Below are 16,474 nucleotides of genomic sequence, written 5' to 3' on the forward strand. Positions count from 1 at the left end.
CTTTGTCTTCTGACTCACTCTCTCATTTTGTATGTGTTTGTCTCCTCCTTCACATGCACTCTATCATGCATCATTTGGGATATATCCATCTTCTCTTAAACATGGTAGGGAATTCAAAATTGGAAAGTCATATTGTTTGCACATGGTGTTTCAATATTCTCGTGTAACAATGAAAGTTCAAGAAAAAGGTGACAGAGGCTATATGCCAACCTACCATATTGATGCACAATGCATTCAACATCCCATCACTCATTCAGGTAACCCAAAGTGTATCGATTGTATATTTCACTCTCGTGCTATTAATCCCTAATAGAAACTCTCTTTCATATTTATCATGCTTTGGCAAAACTCTTAGGACCATAACATATTGGCTAGCTAGTTTGTGAAGAGACCACACATCATCCTTTGAGGAAGAGTAGAAGCAACAACAATTTTTCCCGTAAGTTGTAGATCTATTTGGGCCACTATTATGGACAAGCAACTAAAGTACCTAAGAGTGATATTCGCAAAATGATTAGACCTCTCAATTCTTCTTGAATCTTGAAGAAATGGAAGTTAGGTTTTATTTTCGCCTATCTAACTCAAAAGTAAATTTTTCCTAGAGTGTTAGTAGTGGTGATTTCTTTCTTGATAGTGAAAACTCAAATTTTCCTAGAGCATTGCTAGGGCGATTTCTTTTCCACTAGTCAATTTTGAAATCATTTTCTTTGTGGGTGTAGTATCAAGATATAGCTTATCTACTACATCTTGAGCTAGAAAAGAATGAGTGCTTCCATAGTAAGAGAATATTATGAAGAAGTTGCCCTAGTAAGGTATTGGTATCTAAATGAGAATGCCTCTCAAAAAAAGACTCTAGAAATGATTAAGTACCTTCAATTCATGTGCACTATTTGTTGCATTCACAAGAAGTCATGAGTCACTTAACAAAAGAAAATCCTTGTGTGTGTGTGTGTGTGTGTGCGCGCACGTGTGTTTGTTTTGGAGAGAGAGAGAGAGAGAGAGACCAATGAAGGATCATGTAGATTGTACATATATTGAATTGAAAGGCATTTTTCTCAATTATATAAATGACAATTAGAGGGGTGGAAGCATAACTTATTTACCATTCAAATGAGAGGTATGTAATGTCTACAAGGATCAAACATAATAAGGAATCCCTGCGTGCATCATACAAAGCACATAGCTCTAAATAAGCAAGACATTGGCCTTCATATACATATATATATCCACAACTTTTATGGATACAAACCTTGCACCTATTACAAGTTCCCCTATGCATGATATTATTCCAAGGGAATACTTCTTGAGGAAAACTTGGCTTGCAAACACGCACACTCTAAAATAGGTGCCATAATGGCAAATTGTGAAAGATGTGTTCACCTTGAAAATCCTGTGGAGGGATAGAATTTTGCTTCCATGCAAAAAGATCTAGATAGTAGGTGGCGCAACTAAGAGATCTTTAATCAAATGAAAGATGAGCATGCAATAAGGAAATACACTTCATACTAGGCTATTACTATCATGACGTCGTGTACTCTAAACACCACCAACTAGGCCAGCCCGTCAAATGCCCCCCATTGTTATGCTCACTAAATTAGTCTCCATTGTAGATCTACACATATGATCCTAGCCTTGCATGCTAAGGCAATCATTTCCCTCTAATTTCTCCAAAAATAGTCAAGAGGTTGAAACGAAAGCCTCTAATGGAGCATTCCAATCTCAATACATCATGATGATAGAATGGTTTTAACAATATCCTCAATAAAGCCCCTAAATCTACCACTTAAATCCTACTTCAAAACAAGTTGCAACCTTTTGCAACACTTAGCGAGATCTATGCTAGGGAAAAGAGTGAAATCCAATACTATACATAAAAATGGTTGCATGCAAATGCATAAGAGCGTTACCTTGCAACAAGTTTCCAAAGCTTCGAATTATGCTAGGCTTCAATTGAGACCTAACAAATGATCACAAAAAGAGGGGGAACAAGCACGCACAAACAAACAAAAGAACTTCCACGAGGCTCAAAGTGATAAGACTTCACAACAACAAAAAAGTTTCGTGGATTTGCGTTAGTTCAAAACTTTAAATCAACCAAAAACTGCCATTTCAGTAACTGGAGCACCGCAGACATCAAATTTTTCAATGCTCTTACAAGCAATGCAATCAAAATTAATATTGTAACACGAATGGCAGATTTTGGAGGACGGTTTAAACCTTCATATATGAAGACATTCTAGTTGCAAAAACATTGGCACGAACCTACAACAGTAGAGCATCACAACCCCAAAGTTTATAGCACTGAACTATTTGCGTTAAAAATATAATCAAAACCCTTTTTAAGTTTAGAGCACTGAACTGAATGTAGATATCTGTATGAGAGACATACAAAGCGGGTGATGGCGCGGACGTGCCCGAGCCCGAGAAGATGGCAACCTTGACGACAGGTATTGTTCAAGTGCAGCACTCCGAGTAAACCATTAGTGAGACTCAACAGCGGACATCGATGAGCAGTAATAACAAGTGAAGAATCTTACCATTGATGGGCCACCAAAGGCCCAACCAGCAGCTGGTAAACTATTCATTTTCCAACACACGTAAGAGACTGCGTCCATCGAATGTTCTCAACCGAACCTTAAAATTGGAGAGATGTAATCTATAGGGCACCATGGCCGCTCTGATGCTTCAATTGGACCTTGAGAGAGAGAGAGAGAGAGAGAGAGAGAGAGAGAGAGATGGACACAGACCCAAGATCGTCTGACAGGGTAGAATAATTTCCCAAAACAAGGAAAAAATATCTGCCGTTCAAGGTTGCTCCATCAGTGACCTTTTCAAGGTCCGTTTGGGAGTATGCTGCCCTGGTGCACGTTTTGATTTTTGCTCGACTACCTGCAAGCAGAAACAACAGAACAACAGCTCATTTACACACCCATGAACAGAATGCAAGCTAGCGACACAATTCGGAAATAGTTTGGCCTCATGTTCGTGAAACAGTAAAAGCCAAGAGCGCATGGCATAGAGGCATTGCTCATAGTGATAATCAACACATCGAGACCAGCTGCAAAGGCTTTAGTAACAAGGCAACAAACAAGACAGCATTAGCATGAGGTTAATCATATTGGGAATGACAACTCTATAATGCACCTTGTTAACATCTCGTTGCTTATGATTAGAATGACCACCATTCATTTCTGCCCCTGTCCGCTCTGCACCGTTTGGAATTAAAGCTGGTGTCTTGGTAGCTCCAACCCCAGTCGAGATTGGGCTTCTTCGTGCTCGCTTCTGTGGTGAAGTCACATTTGTGTTTCTTGTCGTAGTCAGGCTGGCTTTCCTCCCCTAAAAAAAAGAGTGTTTCTCAACTCCTATAACATTCAAGAAAAAAGTCAACAGGCACTCCATAGCCAACTATAATGCACAAGCACAAAAAACAATGCATGCATCTCACTGAGTTCAGCTTACGCTCCAAATTGGAACACCTGTATGTCATTCAAACTGCGCATTTTTCAAAATAGCCTAAGTTTTAACTCTCTCAATTTCAAAGGATCAACATCTATAAGAGTTCTTCAATATAATACAACATCATAGGCCATTGCCTAGAGGCTGCCAGACATCATTATCATCAGATGTGCCTCAAGAACATTTCTAAATATCAAGTATTTGCATTTCTTGCCACTACATTGTCATATCTAGATGCACAAGAAGGAGGAGGAGCGTACTCGAATAGCTGGACAAGTCCAGAACATTACCCACCATTTTTCGTCAGTGTCAATAAGACTAACATGAGTGATACACCTTCCAAAAGCCTATACAACCAAAAGGGAGCATACCTTTCCCATACATTTCTCAAGATGAGGTGCAAAGCGTCCTGCCATGACACTTCTATTGCAATTCATGCATTTGAAAGTTTCAGTTGCCACCGCTGGAAGTTTCTGCCCAAACATATCCACATTATATTTTCTACCCCTTTCTGAGTCACTTGTGCTTGGGTCTCCAATGGCAGCTCTAGCTTGGACAGAAAGCCGAATCTCTTCCTCCTCGTTTATATCTAGTCTCGGGTCCAAGCCTAAGTGTGCTGCTCGGTGTGCTTCTGAGGCAACATCCATAATCATAGAATCAAGGAGGTCTTCAAATACAGCAGTTGCTTCCTGTAAATCATTGCAAGATAATGAGCAAACTTAAGCTGGAGAAAAGCAAACAAAGGCCAATGGTGAAATTCTTGGAGCTCACCTCCTGTAGCTTCTGATCCTCAATTTCCATAGCTCTCAGTTACTTTGGGTGCATTCCTGTATGGACATAAACAATATCACATAAGCAGTATAGTCAATGATCTGTGGCTCCAACTTTGAAGAAATATGAATTTGCCTTGCAAAATGATAGAACAATCACAATGAAGGGGACTACAATGATGAAGACAAAGTATTTGGGCTTACCTAAAGAGCACAAAGATGTAGAAGAAACTAGCACCTCTTGCAATTCTCAAAAGATCTTCAATTTTTACCATGTGCTGGCTTCACAATGACATACTCTGTACAAGAAAACAGTACTGATGTGAAAAACTGGATCGAAATGAGGGAACTCTTGTAGCCCTTGCTACTTATCTAATCATCGGGCAAGGCATATGCAAAAGAATTACCAAAGAGACTTTGATTTTGTAGATGGCTGCAATATATTTTGAGAGGATGTCTTGCACTCAGTATCTAAGCTGGTTTCACATAAGGCAACTCCGGCAACACAGGAGTCTGCATCTATACCCAAAATTAATTGGAAGTGTGCAAAGATGGTGGTGACAAGAGCCGAAATTCCGCACTGGAAACACGAACTCGATGATCATAAGCGAGGGCTGGCTGCGTTGAAAAGCAACAACAGCCTCAACCATGAGACCAATCAAAGCTGAGTTGTGGCAGCTCCAAAAATCCAGTGCCGTGAGACGGTTGTTACTGTCTGACAGTTTTTGCAGCAGTGCTGCGAGGCTCTTTGATAGACAGCAGGCTGGTTAGGTCATCGGATTGGTGCTGTGTGACCGAACGCGAGCCGGCATCAACCATCAACCAGCAACAGGGACCCGTCACAGGAGAGCAGAGCAGATCAGGCGCAGCACGAAAATCTGTTCTAAGCAGATGACATGACAATGGTGAGAGGATCAAAGATCTCTAACAGCAAAACCGGCATACCACCAAGCGGTGGATAGCACCCACAACAAAGATGACGGACGACTGTTGGTGTTTCGGAGTCTTCCTGGGAACTCTCTCTCTCTCTCTCTCTCTCTCTCTCTCTCACACACACAAACGAGGCAAAGTCATTCTATTAGAACCCCTTCTCACCCTTTGGTTTACTTGTCATTAGTGGGGGCGATAGTGGGGTGAACGAAGCTGGATGGTGTTACAGACCTTCAGGGACTTCAAGTCATAACCTATCGTGGGACACAATGAAATGGCACGCAAGATATATCAATAAGGAATCTTTGTATTCCTTATATCGAAAGATACAACATTGAGGCACATCTTAGGACTACACCTTTGTGATGCTGCACATGTGAAGGTTCACCAACTGAGTATAGGGAATCACACGTAGAATGGAAACCAAGTAGAGCTCAAAGCCACTACTACTCTCTATATATGTGTTTCTGGCTCCAATACCATGGTATAGCTACAAAGCCTATGCCCTTACTGGTAGGGGGAGTAAGCCTAACAACATCCCATGAGCATGCATATAGGAGCATTGCCCTTTTTGTTATAACTATTATGTCCTAAAAGTAAATCACTTAACTCAGAGTTACTTTCAAAGAAGATTCACTTTGTGACTACAGCATTGTAGTAGCATATGCCCTAATAGGCAATGTTATCAACCCTACTATCAAACATGACCCACCACAAAAGCATCATGCCTTGAAAGCGAGAGACAACTATGTGCATAAGGTTTTTCCCTTCAAGTTAAAATAACATTTTTAGTCTACACAAAAATAGAACAACATTGCATTGCTCGCACAAAAAAATTACCCATTTCAAACTCCTCCCCTCCCAAACCTCCCTATTTCCACTACTTTCAAACACACGATCTACTTGATTTGGTCCTACATTATAGGGATGCAATAGTACTAAATAGTTCCTTACAACTACAATCAACCTAAAACTTCAATTATAGGTATGACAACAGTACACAATCAAGTATTTTCTCCACAATCACAAAACTTAACACCATGCCATGGTACATGCATTTCTTTCTCTCTTACTACTACTATCTTCCATTGAAAGACTGGACAATTAAATATGTCAAAGTACTAGTGTGTTGTATAGATCCACTAACAGTAAAGTATAGGCATGTTAAGCATATATGTCTATTAGAATATTGCCTTCATAAGCCCTCCTTGTTATCTCAACATGAATGTCGTGCTTGAATCTAAAGCACAAATGTCGCCACAATCTATCAACTATTATAGAAAACCATGCACTCTACTTGTTGTGTTTGAAAATAAGTGGCTTCTCACCAAGTGTATGTTGAGTGACATGTCCTACAAAACAAGTGCATCCCATCTAATTCCATCAAAAACATGCTAAGTACCTAGTGTGTTCCTAAACATGAGGTGTGTTTGGCATACATGTTCACCAATATGATTCCAATACCAAGCTCTCTTTCAATCTCTTCATAGTCACTTCAACATAGATTTGTTACCCTATGTCTAGGACTCCACTATTGCCACAAGACATTAAACTCTAAAACAAGTGCAATGCTCTTGGTAGGTACAACCTCAAGTCCATTTTGCAAATCACGACTAGCAATTTTTCATTACTACCATAATTTCCATGTTCGACAATCAACACATCCCAAGCATTTATATTTTTAAATGCCACCTCATTGAGCTTATATACAAGCTTTTGTAAGTAGAGCAAATTTTGAGTGTACATGCAATTATTGATCTATTTCCTAACCTCCTCCAATGATACAAGTTTTCAAGCTACAAATGGATGTCATAAAGTTGAAATTTACTCCCTACATCTACACTTCATGCAAACACTTCCAAGCATCCCTATAAGGCTGTGTTCTACATATCCTAAAATCAATGCATCCCATAAGATTGTAGTTTGAAATACTAGGCCATCTAACACATGGGAAGCATTAGCAAATATGATAGCCATTCAATACCAAATGACTAGTATGTTGTCCAAATAGAACTCTCTTTCAAATACACGATTAATGATTTCAACATGCAAATCTTAACTTGTTTCCACATCTTCTAAAGTGCAAGATTTCAAGCTGCAAATGAAGTTGTGGACTCAAGAAATGGACCTATCAATGTAGCCCATATGATTGTATCTTAATAAGCTGACTGAGCTCTAAGTATATATATTACAACTACATGAGTATTGCCCAAAAATCTAGTACCTAACCATAGCAACCACTAAGATCAACTTGTACATACTCAAAACTATTGTTATCATCTTGTTTGACATTAACCACATTATGAAGACACAATACAATGCATAGCTAAATCAAGTTTTGTAGAACAAATTGCAACAAACGATTGTTGGAAATATAAACTATCTTAAAAGGCTTCTTTTCCCAACACATCCTTTTATTGTTTGCAACATACAAGTGTTGAGTGCATGTTATTGCATTATCATCATCTACCCAAATGCATAGATAGAGGGTAGGAGAGGCATGATGTTGCTAACAATTTTGTCTTTTTGTGAGAGCCCATATTTGGCATATAAATCCACCATGGCAGTGCCCATGTAAATGAAGGGAGGTGAGCCCTGAAGTGGAAGCATGAGTGGGAGCAAGAGCTATGGTGGAAGGAGCACGAGCAAGAGAGAGAGACACACACAATGTGGGAACTCCAACAGTTACAATGGTGACCAACCTTCCCTTTATTCAAATGTCACTGAAATAATAAAGAATGAAGTGACAGTGATGGACGCCCACCGCCTGCAGTGTGCAAGTGCGGGTACTATTAGTGTAGTAATACATGGGTGGCTAGGTAGAGGTGCTTTTATCCCTAACAACCTCCCACTTAAAGGCGAATCTACCTTAGTGAGGAGTGAAAGGAAAAAAAAGAAAAGACAGTACAAGATATACATAGATACAACAGGATGAGGAAAGATATCATCTCATCCAATGCTAATCAGCCTCCTAAGGAAGGCAAAGCCCTTTGTAGAGAGGCTTTTTGTGAGAGCAAGTCTATAGGATTCTAGTCAGTTGAGATCTTGACAAGGTCAGCAGACCTGTCCTCAATGACCTCACGAATGAAGTGATATCTCACCTCAATGTGTTTCATCTTCGCATGGAAGACTGGATTCTTGGCTAATTGGATGACACTCATAGAATCCGAATGCAGCGTAGGGATAGCATCTGCAATACCAAGGCCAGTAACTAAACAAGCCAACCAAATGGCCTCCTTGCAAGCCTTAGTGGCTGTAACATACTCGGCCTCTGTAGTAGAAAGGGTCGTGCATTTCTACACCCTGGACATCCATGAAACAACACATCCAGCAAAAGTGAACACATAGCTAGAAGTGGACTTCCTACTATCTGCATGTCTTATATAGTCAGAGTCAGTGTATCCCACAACTCCTATATCCTCGCTACCATAACATATGCATATATCAGCAGTGCCCTTTAGGTACCTCATGATACCTTTCACGGCATCCCAATGCCCCTTGCCAGGGGTAGCCATGTGAGGTGTCTGCCAAGCTCATTCCAAGGCGCACCTTTTTGTAGCCCATCTATAGGTTTTCCAAATGACGCTGCTCGGCGCTCCCTTGGAACATCACAGGGTTTGTCACTTAGACCCCACTGATTCTACATCACAACAGAAGTGTTCCGACCACCCACTAGGATCGACCTGAATTTTTGGGTTCCTAAAATTAGACGAGTTTTCTAATAGCCACCAAGCGTCAGTAATTTCAAGTTTCCACTTCTATAGGATTACTCGATTTGAAGTGGACTTGCCGTTGCAATTGGTACAAAGAGAATGGGAGACGAAGGGGAGTGCGATATGTCAACCCTCCTGCCCATAAGGTAAAATCCCATTCCGTCCCCCTAAAACAATGCAAGTTGGTTCTACTTAACAAGTAGTTGGTCAATTTATTGTCTTCCTATTTCTATTGCCGATTTAGAAAAGCTCCCAGCTAACCGGGACCACCCTACCGTTGGATAGGCCCGTCGGGGGTTACGCCCACCCACTTTCCTTTGATGACAGAATCATCTTTAGTTTTTTAATTACCTACATCACATTTATTGGAGCATATACAACCAGCTTCCTTAATTAGTCCGTTAAATGACAGGTTCCTTCACATAATTTATCTCACAGACACGCATATAATTCAAACAATCCTTGAATTAAAAAAAAATCTTTATTATATTGGAAGTTATTACAATTTCCATCTTTCCGACCCTGCGAAAGATACACATAATTCCACGAGGGTATTCTGCCCACCAAAATTCCACCCTTGTAACTAGTATTTAGGGTTTGAGGATCCCATCTTGGGTCACAAAGGGGCTCGTTAGATTCTAGGATTAATGTGGGATTTATGGCCAGAACCCCCCTTGGCACCTACATTTCCTACTCCTCCAGACTATCCCTATGGACATAACTTTTGCTATACAAAGTTGCGGTCTAAGCCTCTCAAAGCAATAACCATGACCCCCTTGGAGTAGGGTCTTACAACTAGCTTGGGGGTAGCCTATTGCGATCCTTTCTTTTATCATGTTTGTCAATATTTTCAGTCAAAGATCTAGATTCTAGCAAATACAAACAGACCTTTCAAACGTATATCAAATGATGCAATGACAATCACACCATCGTGTAGCTCACTGCTTCACATAGCCAAGGTAGATCTTATCCTAAGATAACCTTACATTCTAATGAGGATTCTCCCCTCCATAAATAAGTGTTGTGTACATCTCTTACAACATGTTAAGCAAGGCATGAATTTTCCATTTCGGCTATCTTACCCAACATAAGTGGAATTCCTTAAAGAAACATATACAATAACTCAACGAGATGGCTTACAGATCCTTTAAATAGAGTTTCACTTTTTTAAGCGTTAGTCAATACTTATAACCTTGTCATATTTTATAATAATTATATCAAGTTATTTTACTAATCTTGAGTGCGCATAAAGTCACATATGCAATAAACTCTTGCAACTATTTCCATCATGATTCCACAAGTTAGAATCTCAATTAATCGAACTACAAATCATAGCGATTAATTGTTTATGCATGTACTAGCGTGCTTTCTAGATGAAACTGTTAATTCGTGTAAGTGTAAAATATAGAAGCTAATATTTCATGTAATTATTTTATGTGTTGAAATAATAACCTAGTAATGAATAACGTGGTTTGGCACGATGACATTGGAAATTTCATCTTTGCTTGTGCTTGCATTCGCCACACCTAATGTTCCATTTGGTAGTGGCAACTTTGGCAACCTCGGGCACTCTTGTATCTCTAGCAATACCCATTCCTTGACCCAGTTGCGGTGGTTCCCATGGTCTTTCCAACTCATCGCTTTGGAGCCATCGTCCGCAAGTGGATTCGAGAGATAAAGGAAGAATGAATTTGAGATGGGAGAGTGTAAGAGAAGATGGCTTAGTCGAAGACCAAGACAGGGGGATTGAGCTAACTCTCCCCCTCACAACCTCTCGAGGTAACTCCTCTCTCTCTCTCTCTCTCAAGCTCTTTCTTGCAGCCTCTTGGAGGGGTATCCTTCTACCTCCCTCTCTCTACCTCTCTCTTGCAGCCTCTCGGAGTCTCCTCGTGCTCCCCATGCCTCATATTTATAGCTAAATTAGAGAAGAAGGGTTGTGGCTGAGAAGAAGAGCTCTTTGTGGAGGGGATCTTGGCAAAATCAGCGACATGAAACTTCTAAGATGCAATCTAATACTCAAATCACAAATCTGATAATTTCGTTGGCTTCAAAAGGAGGGTAAGACTCCAAGACACTTGCTTAGAAATCTTCTAGATCACTCCTTCTTCTTTTCCCTGTTCGAAGTGCTGTTTGCTGCTTGTAAACTGTGATTGCGACGTGCACGAATTCACCAATCCTTCTTTTTTTCATTAAATCTCCAAAACTGGTTGGAAAAGTCACTTACTTTTTTTACATGACATCTTGTTCTAGAAAATTCCATAGCTTTTTAGGATATTTACAAAAAAGAATATCCAAAATATAAAAAATATGTTAGTCTTGTCCAAAAATCTAATATTTTCGGACCATCCATACTATACACATTAACACTAGTGACTTATATGGCTCATAACTCTCGTTTACATGGTAACTTCCATGATGGGTGGCTACAGTCCTTGTCAATCCAAAAAATATATCGGGTTACAATCCCCAATTTTTTTATTTTTATTTATTTTTCTATTTAAATAATAAATTATTAGTTATTAACATTAGTTAGTCTTTAGTTATTAACCTTACTAACTTACTAATTAACTAACTAACTTTTGAACTAACCAATAGACTTTTAATTGTGTGGAAATATTACAAGCCATATAATGTGCCACAATACAAACTGCAAATGCAATATTTGGATGGGTGGCTATCATGGCATATATAAGACTGCCCACTACGGATGCATAGAGAATCTTGGCCATCTCAGCTCTCTCCTCATTTGTCTATGGACAATTGGCATGTGATACCTTCACATGAGAAGGCAATGGATAGCTAATAGGCTTCACATCCTGCATATGGAAGTGCTCAAGGACTTTATGGATATACTCCTTCTATGACAAATAGAGTAGTCCCTGAGACTTGTCATATGTAATGCGCATACCAAGTATATGAGAGGCATGCCCTAGATCTTTCATCTCAAAGCTCTTCTTGAACTAAGCCTTAAGAGCATCTAGCTCATCATGAGCTTTCCCTGCTAAAAGCTTGCCATCCACATAGAGTACCAAAATTAGTAATAATGAACCATCACGGGCTTTCTTCGTGTACAAGTACGGATCCATAGAACTATGGTTGTAGCCCTATGACTGCATGAATACATCAAATTTGTGGTACCATTAATGCCCTAGGTACCTGCTTCAAGCCATAAAGACTCTTCCTCAATATGCACACTAGGTGTTCCCTGCCAGGCTCTGCAAAGCCCTTAAGCTACTCCATGTATATCTCATCATGGAAATCCCCATGTAAGAAAGCCATCTTGACATCCAATTGATACAATTCTAAGTCAAGCTATGTAGCCAAAGCCAAGACTAAGGTCATCTTAACCACAGGAGAGAAGATCTCATCAAAGTCAACACCATGCTCCTGCTTAAAACCCTTTGCTACCAATTTGGCCTTGTATGGCGGCCTAGGGTGTCCAGGGGTACTTTTCAACTTGTACATCCACTTGCAAGGCAAAGCCCACTTGCCACTAGACAAGGAAACCAAATCTCACGTACGATTCTTATGCAACGAGTCAATCTCAGACTGCATAGTCCTCTCCCAAGAGTGACTGTCACCCCTGCGCATAGCCTCATCATAGGTGAGAGGCTCTTCTACATCTGCAACCAAGACATAATTTATGGAGGGCTCATAACGGTCAACAGGTCATCTATCTCTAGTAGAACACCTCGATGCAGGTTGTGTTACCTATCCAACATCTTGTCTAACATCCTGGCCATGAAGATCGGTTGCTATTGGTGTAGGCTGTCTAGCTGCCCGTGCGAGAGCATGGGGCTCCTCTTGAAAGATAACCCTATGTATCTCAACAACTTTCTCAGGCTGTATATGCATTTTGTCCTCATGGAACACAACATCATGGTTGAGAATCACTTTTCGCACTTGCAGATCCCAAATACGATATCCCATCTCACCTACATCTCCATAGCTAAGGAAATTGCATTTCACACTTTTAGGATCCAGCTTATTGCATTTGTCCTTGGGCACATGGCAAAAGGCCTCACATCCAAAGACACGTAAATGAGCATATGAGGGACGCTTTCTTGTTCATACCTCCTCTACAACCCCTGGAAGTCAATACCACTGCAAGGTGACCTGTTAATGAGATGTATGGCAGTAGAGACTGCCTCATTCTAAAAATGTTGTGGTAAGCCTGCTTGGCTAAGCATATTGCGGACCCTCTCCTCGATATTCCTATTCATACGCTCAGCCATACCATTCTAGGGAGGGGTGTAAGGGGCGATCAACCGACGCTTAATACCTCGCTCGTCACAAAACTACTCAAGGTACATGAGATGTACTCACCCCCATTATCAGTCCTTAGGCATTTCAACCTCCTATGCCTATACCGATTCTTCGTGAGAGTAAGCCAATGCTGAAAGATGGCCAAGACATCAAATTTCTGCTTTATGGGATAAGCCCAAACCTTACGTGAATAATCATCAATAAATGTAACAAAGTACTTCGCACCCCCTAATGACTGATAGGGCATGGGTCCACATACATCTAAATGCACAAGAGCCAAAGACTCACCCATGCATGGAATACAAGACTTTTTATGCAAATTCCTAGTTTGCCTGCCATATAAACAATGATCACATGACTCAAAATGCGAGTAGTCAAAAGGCGGAAGATACTGCAAAGCATTAAGCATTTTCATTCCCTTAAGCGACATATACCCAAGACGTGCATGGCAGAGAGATACATGTGGGATAGAACCCACTGACAAAGACTCTAGGGGGGGTCACTCATGAATATATGTAAGTATAACGTGAGTTCAAAATAAGGGGTTTTAAAAACACAATTTTTATACATTTTTTACATATATAGAAGGGTGTCATATAAAGGGGTTACTTACAGATTGAATAAAAAAGGGTTGCATTTTATTCAAGAAAAAATCACAGATTAGGATACTTATAAATAGGCCATGAACACATGTTATATAGAGGATATATATATAGTGAACCCCTCGAGGACAAAACATGGTTAATAGTATCAGATACAACCAAGGGGCAGAGGCTGCCAAACTTAGCACCTCTTGCAAGAACGAGCTTGCCACGAGTTATCTTCCATGTAGAACCACCAAAGCATATATGATAATCTACATCATCAAGCTGCCTAGCAAACATAAGGCTTTTAGTTAGTGCGGGTACATGACGTACATTATGCAGAATAAAAGTGTTACCAGAGGGAAACTGTAGAGTGATATCACCAATGCCAACAATAGCAAGAGACCGATTATCACCTAAGCGCATAGTACCAGATACACTTGCAATAGGTATGAAACCACTCATGATAGGGGGTCACATGAAAAGACGCATCCGAATCCAAGAGCCAACACTGTGTATGCATAGACTGAGAGCCTTGGTCAGCTGAGAGGCATCACATGAAGAGGCTACTAAGATGTAGTCACCATCGAACTCCTCAAGTTGCATGACATTTATCTCCTCAATCTTTACACTGGACTTTGCAGATATAATGATGCAATCATTGGATTTCTCCTACACTTTTTCTTTCCCCTTTTCTTTATGCTTGTCATCATGCATCTTATGGCACTACGGTCGTATGTGTCCTACTTTCCCACAATAATGGCATGTAAGATCAGACTTACGTGCATGGGACTTGGTGCGTCCATGTGACTTAGATTGGGACTTTTGAGAGTCCTTTCCATGATGATCATTATCTTTCTTACCACTTCTACCACATCTAACGAATAAAGCATCTGAATTGTGGGAAGCATCATTATTTTTCCTGTTAATTTCTTCAGTCAAAAGAGCACTCTCTACATCTTTTTATTTCAGCCCATCAAGTTTGTTGGTACAAATCACAGTGCGAAATACATCCCAAGACCCAAGTAAAGTGGCAAGTTGTAACATATTCGCCTTGATTATGTGACGAGTAACGTTTTAGTAGTCGCCCAGAGTTTACCTTCCAGCCACCGCCATCCGTACTCTAACCAGAGTGATCGGATTTTGTCTGGCTAGTTAACCCTGGGTCTATCTCGGAGGGGAAGTATCCTATTGTTAACCATAGAGAACCAACCTAAAGGTTCCGAATTGACCTAACTGTCATCTATCACCAACTAACTCACATCTAGAGGTGTCCTTCGAGAGGCTTCTTGTCTGCAAGAAGCGACTGCCATTATCCTTGGTTCATGGAGTACAATGCTTTTTTCTAGTAGTAAACTAAGGATTTATGAAATCCCTAGCAATGCTTTGGCATGGCTGCCTTACCTTTCCCCTAAGATAATTTACAGTTCGGTTCTAAGACTAAACCCTAGGTAAGTCGGTGAATCGGCCCTTCCTAGAGTGTCTTCCTAGTGTTTGTTTTTGGGAAACCTCTCGACCAACCGAGACCACCCTACCATAGATTTGGATTCGTCGAGAATCCATCCACGTGCTTCCCTTAATGAAGTTTCTTGGTTATCTAATTACCTACCACATTACGTGAAACATATAAAAACAACTTCATTAATTAAATATCCCTTTATACATAGCTTTTTGTTTGTGTAATTTACTCACAGTCATACAAACAGAAATAAACAAATTCATTGATTATATTCCATAATGTGTGTTCTCCTACCCATACAGGAGAAAAATTACAATTTCACATGTTGTCTCATCCGGTGCTTCTGCACGTTACCAAGATCAAATCCACCTATAACTAGCGTTTTTAGGTGTCCCAAGTAAAGCTCGGGCCATATAAGGGACCAAGTAGTTTCTAGGTGCGCAAAGGATTTACTAGCTAGAGCCCCCTTGGCACCCTAACCACCTCTTACTTAATGCGATCCTTGCTGGGAGACCTCTCGCCATCGGAGTCGGTCCATGCTTCTGCAAGACAGTAAAAACATCCCTTCTTGGTATGGGGATTCAACACCTATCCTTGGGGGAGGTATAGGGATCATCATTTTTTATATATTCCAATACTTAATTTAAATAGGATCTAATCTAGAAAATCACCAACAAGATTGATGTCTTCAAGCAATTATGACTTCAAACAATCATGCAACTTTCAAGTGATGATTACTCTCATAGCAATCAACCTTTGAAATTCTTGTAGTGAGTTCTTCCCCTTAGAATTCAACTAGGGTATCTAGATTTTGGGGTCTCTAACTTCTCAGTTTAAGGTTTATAATGACATTCTTGTAACCAAGTTTCTTGGCCTTAAGTCAGTTTCTTCAACTTAGGGATATTTCCGGTCTTTAAAATCTTCTATCAAAGCTTCTAGATTAAAACTATATCCTTGACTAATTTCTTTGGAGTTTCGTTCTTAATAAATTTGTCTTGAAAAATTCCTCTTGAGTTCTAGAATCTCGTAGTTTTCCTAACAGTTTCTAGCCTATAAGATGTTCTAATAATTTACCAAGTGAATACTCTAAGATCGCAATATTTCTTAAGAGACTTATCTTATTTCTATTGAATTCGGATAGAAATTTTTAGAAAAACCTATGGTATCGAGATTGGCAAAGGGTTGTTATCCACGCCCATGACTCCGTTAGTGACTCATGTGCTCGGAACTCCAATTGTTGTTTCCACGTTAGTAGGATCACTCACGATTCTCACTTTTGAATTCTTTTTCTTCGTG

The 16,474-nt window shown here is 40.1% G+C and overlaps 1 protein-coding gene across 1 annotated transcript; it reads right to left on the minus strand.

Annotated features, from left to right (window-relative positions):
- Nucleotides 1–1,252: 1,252 nt before the first annotated feature.
- Nucleotides 1,253–5,290, minus strand: LOC148038141 (SAGA-associated factor-like protein). The gene is made up of 6 exons (XM_087669413.1): nucleotides 4,634–5,290; nucleotides 4,431–4,525; nucleotides 4,228–4,283; nucleotides 3,828–4,145; nucleotides 3,145–3,336; nucleotides 1,253–2,889 (listed from the first exon to the last, which is right to left on the minus strand). Exons 3-6 carry the CDS (start codon nucleotides 4,255–4,257, stop codon nucleotides 2,806–2,808), a joined length of 624 nt encoding a protein of 207 aa, XP_087525539.1. The 5' UTR covers nucleotides 4,258–4,283; nucleotides 4,431–4,525; nucleotides 4,634–5,290; the 3' UTR covers nucleotides 1,253–2,805.
- Nucleotides 5,291–16,474: the final 11,184 nt, after the last annotated feature.

This window comes from Lygodium microphyllum, chromosome 3, assembly GCF_053477565.2.
Source record: "Lygodium microphyllum isolate KBCC chromosome 3, Lygodium_microphyllum_v1.1.10, whole genome shotgun sequence".
NCBI lineage: Eukaryota > Viridiplantae > Streptophyta > Polypodiopsida > Schizaeales > Lygodiaceae > Lygodium > Lygodium microphyllum.